This window comes from Vollenhovia emeryi, unplaced genomic scaffold (assembly GCF_000949405.1).
Source record: "Vollenhovia emeryi isolate VEMERY1.0 unplaced genomic scaffold, V.emery_V1.0 DF939209.1, whole genome shotgun sequence".
Classification (NCBI taxonomy): domain Eukaryota; kingdom Metazoa; phylum Arthropoda; class Insecta; order Hymenoptera; family Formicidae; genus Vollenhovia; species Vollenhovia emeryi.
The window spans coordinates 383018-389118 of NW_011967157.1; the positions used below are offsets into that span (position 1 = coordinate 383018).

Here is a 6101-nt window from a genome sequence, read left to right on the forward strand (position 1 = left end):
TTATTTTCATTAATAATTTCAATAATAATATAATAATCATCATTAATAATATATTGCACGCATTAATACATTTTACTACGCATTAATACATTTTACTACGCATTAATACATTTTACTACGATGCACGCACATCAATATATTGATGTGCGTGCATCGTATGTACGAATGATAGTTAGTAAAATGTATTAAATATAAAAAATATAATATATAAATATAAATATATAAAATATAAATATAAAAAATAAATATAAAAAAAGTAATAATATCAATATATTGATATTATGAATTCATTGTACAGTTCAATGTAACAACTGTGTTCTAATCATTATCCCTTCGGTTTCGAATTTATTCTTTTTTTTCTTCCAATAAAACTTTATACAATATCTTTTTCTTACAAATCGAGAGACGAAACGATAGAATCCCGTGAAAATTGTATCTACTGATTTATGATCAGTTTTGTTCTTTTGAACTCTTTCTCATTCGTCGAAAATGATGTACTTTAACTCTTTCAGTTATAAAAATCTCAATTACTCAATTTTAATTTTCACGCGTATCATTAATAATATCAAAATTGATATTATTAATAATATCAATTTTGATATTATTAATGATACGCGATAACAAATAGACGACACTCTTGGAAGACTTGGAAGAGAATTAAAATCCATGCTAGATTTTATTAATAATTGCATAGCATTTTATTAATTATTTATTATTAATTATATCAATATTAATAATATCAATATATTGATAATACTATTGATAAAACTTTATACAATATCTTTTTCTTACAGATCGAGAGACGAAACGATAGAATCCCGTGAAAATTGTATCTACTGATTTATGATCAGTTTTGTTCTTTTGAACTCTTTCTCATTCGTCGAAAATGATGTACTTTAACTCTTTCAGTTATAAAAATCTCAATTACTCAATTCGTCGACATCTGTTTTGGGGGTACCGTACGCTGGGTTCGTGGGACCACATAGTGCGACATGGATTCGCGATTTATAATCGACTTTTTAATTGCCCTAGAGACAAATTGCAACAATACAAAAAACAAAAACAACTAAATAAAAGACAAATAAAAATATGATGTTATATGGAAACGAAAAAAATGAAATAAAAAATTTGCATCTCCTGCATATGAACAAACTATCGAAAAAAAGAGCATTACCCTTTGCCGATGTACTTGCTGTCTTCGTGCACGGTGGGCAGCAGACTTGGTCCGCAGGAGATGGACATCTTGCGACTACCCGAACTCGAGCTCGGGCAACCGCTGGAATCGGCATTCTGGCGGGTCTGAACGTACTGCACGTACACGTCGGATTGAAGGAACTTCGGATACATCGTCTTGTTGATCAGCTGCTCGACCTCCAGCTGCGCGATGTCAAACACCTTGTGATCGGTGCGGCCCTCCTTGACCCGCCGATCCACCTCCTTCATTATATCCTCCGGTACGCTTAGCGGCGACTTGAGGAAAAACTGTCGATAGATGATCTTCACCAATCTCGAGATCTTGTCCATGTCCTTTTGTTTTTTGAGGCCCTCGCAGGCGAACCAGAAATTGAGCGGATCCAGATGCCCTTCCTGACTTAGGTACCTTTTGAACAACTCCAAGCCAGTCGGATCCCCTAATAAGGATTGAAAATTTCTCGCCCACCGCGGGGAGCGAATTCCCGGATCAGCGACAAACGGTTGAGCAGGTACCCCCATGCTCGTCGTTTCTCTGTTTGGCAACAGACGAACGTCCTTGTTTGCGGAAGGCTGCACATTGCTGACCACGCTCACTCCACTATTCGTCGTCGACTTTTTCGTAGCTGACCGTCTCGTATCCGACCTTCGGAATTTTTGGTCGTGACCTGCGCAAAACATTTTACATTTTACTAACTATCATTCGTAGATACGATGCACGCACATAGCGCCATTCGTTATACCTTGAACGTGACTCATGGAACCAGCTCCAACAAGATCGCTGCCCTCTTCAAAGTTATAGATATTACCGCTATCCATTGTGGAGTCCATATATCTATGTGGAGTCCTTCTCTCGGGTGAGAGTCTGGGTGATGTTGAAGGTGAAATGAACCAGATATCGCGAGATATGTGCTCGTCGAAGATCGCCTGAGCGCTGTCCTCCTCCATAGATTCTCTCCGTGGTAGTGGTTCCGCAACCCTCCGGTTCAAATCCCGGTGCGGAAGGATGTCGGAGGCCTGCAGTGTCGCGAAAGAAGAGCGTCTTGGTATCAGAGCGGGACTCTAGACTCCTTGTGTGTGACCTATGTCGACTTCGACTTGCAGCGAAATGACTCGCTGGGAGCCTTTCTCGCATTGTTCGCTGAGGAAAGCTTTCAAACACGGCGACGGACGTAAACCTGCGAATTCCTTTCTTTGTTTGTTTGCAGAGAGAGAGAGAGAGATATCACGAGACACGGTAGTGTCTCGCGCCAAGTATAAGCGACTAACAAATAAGCGTATATATACCTCTTCCGAGCGAGCCGAAGGTGGACTGGTCGAATACGATATGATATCGTGATTCGAGGGCCTCGATGAAAGGGAAAGAAAATGTTTGTCAGCAACGGCGACCCGGCATTAAGTTAAGAGGCTTTTCCAGCCGTATCAATTTTACTGCAGACATCTCCTCATTGTCGGAGGATCTCCCCGGGTTCATTCTCAAATGGGCGGACGGACGCCTTCGATCTGGTCCGCGAAATTTCCTCCTCGTGGCGGCGAAACAGAGCTCGACAACACAATCGCCGTTGACGTCTTGACGACGCGCATCGCCGAATCGCATTTCTTTTCTCGTACTCTCCTCACATAAAACTGAGGTGCAGGATTACGGGACAAAATTTTAAACAAGTATAAGCGACTAAGTATAAGCGTAAATGTAAATTTTTAAATAAGTATTTGTAAAATACTTGTTTAAAATGTAAAATGTAAAATGTAAATTTTTAAATAAGTATTTTACAAATACTTATTTAAAAATTTATTAAATAATAAATTAAATAATAAAAAAATTAATTAAATAATAAAAAGTATTTTACAAATACTTATTATTTAATAATCTTCTCAAATAAGTCAAAATTTGTATTGTTAGTGCCTTTCCGATCCTTGTCTATTTAACAAAAGTTTATGGGACAACACTTATATGTACAGTAAAAAAAAAGAGTCAAAAACATTTAATGAAATTTTATTTCTTAATTTCTACGTATTTTCATTTTTAGTGGCTGTTTCACAAATTGTCTCGTCTCTTTTTTCATCTCTTTCTAGACTTTCTTGCTGTTCGTAATGTAGAGGTAATCTATCGCCCCATTCACTGTCTCTCGCACAACGGTACATATGTCTAGCAATAAAAAAACATTTATAATCGTGTAACCATATATTCAAATGCAATTATTCAATAGATACATACCTTCCATGTTTGTATTTTGTAAATATCTCCTCCTTCAGATGGCCGTTGGCAGTGCACATGCGACAGATTGCGTGATTAGACCGTTTTAGTATGGTTCGTACGATCCTTGGCCACTGCTCGTCGTCCTCAGGACGTTTGACTGTGAAAAAAAGTTATTTATGAAAATTTTGCATCTTCTTATTGAAAAGGATATTACGTAACGCATGGAAAAAACTCTCATTAATCAATATAATATATTGTACAAGTTTCATCGCGTTTTTCTAATAATAAGATTGAAATCATTGTTTCTGTCACTTTAATTGTCGCCCTAACTCACGTTTCTTTAACACTACGTAGGAATACAGCTCCGATTGGTGTTTCCGACCGCCCAAAAATTGCAACGGATGATATAAAACGCTAAAATTGCACGGCGTATCGTCGCTGGCTAATCTCGGACACCTCAGATCGTGTGGACACTAAATTGCGACAATAATATAAGAGATATAATTAATGTACCATATTCAGAATCTTTACTTAAGCGGCGAAAGTACTTACAGGTGAGAAAACATGGGCACATTGTGTCTCACTTCTACGTTTCGTATATCTGAGAATAATATCTCGCGCCTCATTCACTAGCTTTCAGGAAAGAAATAATAAGAATGGGAGAATTAAAACAAATATATATGTGTATATAAAATATAACAGAAAGTAAAATCACTGAACACTTACTTTGAAACCTGCATTGGTTCCTTCTTCTACAATAATGAGGTAATTTTCAGTTTTTGTCCAAAGCTTCAATATCGCATCAAGACGCGATTCCAAACCCGGTAACTCAAACAAAGTATGTGCACTCACTACGATATCGTAAGTTCGCTGAACATAATAAAGTTACATCAAATTATATTTTGTTCACGAAAACATTAATATGTATAGCATTTCACATTATTCTTACGTTTGTAGAGATAGGAAAATATTGACGAGAAAAAACTTCCTTGATCTTAGGTTTGGCAGCTTTGGCTAATCTTTCCGACAGTTCAATCATGAATTCCGATGGTTCAACACAAAAGTATTCTTGCAATGTATTCGACCAGATCTCAGATGCCGCCCTATGGAGTTTTACTTTCTTTAATTTCTTTCAATTGGTTATTTTAATCAGTTTCATTTATTATAAACAAGAATAGAAACTTTCCTCCTTCTTTCGCAAGTGAATAATTAACGGAATTAAACAAATTTTTAGTCAACACGACTGGCTATTTGATGAAGCTGACAGACAGTTGTGTCGACTAAAAACTTATTTAATTCCTTCATTTATTATGTTTTAAGTTTTTTTTAAATTAGTTGCAATAATTGATTTTTCTATATTTACCACATGACTGTGCCAACACCAGAGCCAAAGTCGAACAATGTTTGGGGCTTAAAATCTTTGTCGCGCAATTTGATTTCGCTAAAAATCTTATGCGAAACTGCATAATTCTGGACACTTCTACCAGCTAAATACGTCAAACAGGTGAGTTTATCAAACTTTATTGGTTGCCAATTGTAAATATTTTGCTTCAAGATCTTCCTGGCTATTCCATTTTTATGGAAATCTACATCCTCTATCGATATCCTCTGGCCCGTGTTTATAGCATTTAAACGGTTTTCCACTTTCTCTAATTTTGCTGGTACTTCAAATTGTTCTAATGGTGGGTGGCGATTATTTAAGTGACAGGTTAGCGCCTTTGAACTCTCTTTAATTTTCTGCAGGTTTACTTGCTTCTCTACAAATAGTATTAAAAAGTTAATATAGTTAACAGTGTAATGTTTCACAAATATTTTAGACATAAGAATCACGTGCACGTGTACAAACCATACCTTTCAAAATACTGTGTATTTCCTGTAATGCCCACTTTGGAAATTGCGGTGTTCTAGGAGTAACGGTACCCGGATGATGCCTATATTTCATCTCATTATTAGAGAATGAAGTAGACACTGTATCGTCAAGTACAGCCGTTGGTTTTGCTGAAAACTAAATACAGGCCTCACGTTATCGTGTCAATTCTTTCAAATGTGTACATATACACCGAAAAAAGTTGCATTCTTGACATGTGTACTTGACAAAAATCCTCTTAATTAACAGATATACTTGTTGAAGAAGAATATTTCCTTCTTAACATCGTGTTCTTTTGGAATATCTTTTTAAATTAAGAATATACTCTTAATATCAAGAGTGTATTCTTAATTCGCACAACTTTAGCGATAGAACTTTCTGTATGCGCGATGTAGTCCGCCGTGTAATGCGTCTCGGTACGTGTAATGCCTGTTTCATCACGTTTTAGGTGTTGTTTGTAATTGCTGTGTGGTATCCTGACTGAAATAATGGATGAGGAAGTGGTTGAGTGGTTAGAAAGACAAGATTTAAACCATTTGAAGGACAAATATAAAATGGAACAGCTCATGAATCCTGTTGATCTTCCTGACAGAGTCTCGCATCAGTTTCTGATTACAGAAAATAAGGGGGCAAGCTACAACTTGTCGAAGAAATCTATTTAGCTATGCTGTATCTGTCTGTACTGTAACAAATAGTAAATGTTTATTTGCGGAACTGTTTTCATTGCGACTAATGATCCCAACTATTGAATAATATATGACAGGCAAATGTATCATCTAGTGTACATTCTTATATTATTAAAAATATCTAATAGGAGTATCCTGATTAGACGATTCCTCCCTTAAA

The 6101-nt window shown here is 36.4% G+C and overlaps 2 protein-coding genes across 3 annotated transcripts in view; both read right to left on the reverse strand.

The window, feature by feature from the left end:
- Window positions 1–733: 733 nt before the first annotated feature.
- Window positions 734–2114, reverse strand: LOC105561256 (axin-like). The gene is made up of 2 exons (XM_012011062.1): window positions 1935–2114; window positions 734–1859 (listed from the first exon to the last, which is right to left on the reverse strand). The coding sequence occupies exons 1-2, from the start codon at window positions 2020–2022 to the stop codon at window positions 1171–1173; spliced, it is 777 nt and encodes a 258-aa protein (XP_011866452.1). The 5' UTR covers window positions 2023–2114; the 3' UTR covers window positions 734–1170.
- Window positions 2115–3168: 1054 nt separating this feature from the next.
- Window positions 3169–6101, reverse strand: part of LOC105561257 (methyltransferase-like protein 17, mitochondrial) — a 4892-nt gene continuing 1959 nt past the window's right edge. For both annotated transcript variants that reach the window (XM_012011063.1, XM_012011064.1), the window contains exons 2-9: window positions 5240–5393; window positions 4752–5145; window positions 4338–4491; window positions 4115–4258; window positions 3941–4021; window positions 3723–3861; window positions 3407–3545; window positions 3169–3337 (exon numbers count right to left, since the gene is read on the reverse strand). In XM_012011063.1, the coding sequence (XP_011866453.1) occupies window positions 3199–3337; window positions 3407–3545; window positions 3723–3861; window positions 3941–4021; window positions 4115–4258; window positions 4338–4491; window positions 4752–5145; window positions 5240–5393 (1344 nt within the window). In that variant the 3' untranslated portion in view covers window positions 3169–3198. The remainder of the gene's footprint in view (window positions 3338–3406; window positions 3546–3722; window positions 3862–3940; window positions 4022–4114; window positions 4259–4337; window positions 4492–4751; window positions 5146–5239; window positions 5394–6101) is intronic.

Excerpts from the sequence above, each read along its gene's own strand:
- LOC105561256 (XM_012011062.1), bottom strand. The coding sequence starts at position 2,022 with ATGGACTCCACAATGGATAGCGGTAATATCTATAACTTTGAAGAGGGC. Across the intron at positions 1,860-1,934 it reads TTCCATGAGTCACGTTCAAG|GTCACGACCAAAAATTCCGA; the intron begins GTATAACGAATG and ends TGTTTTGCGCAG.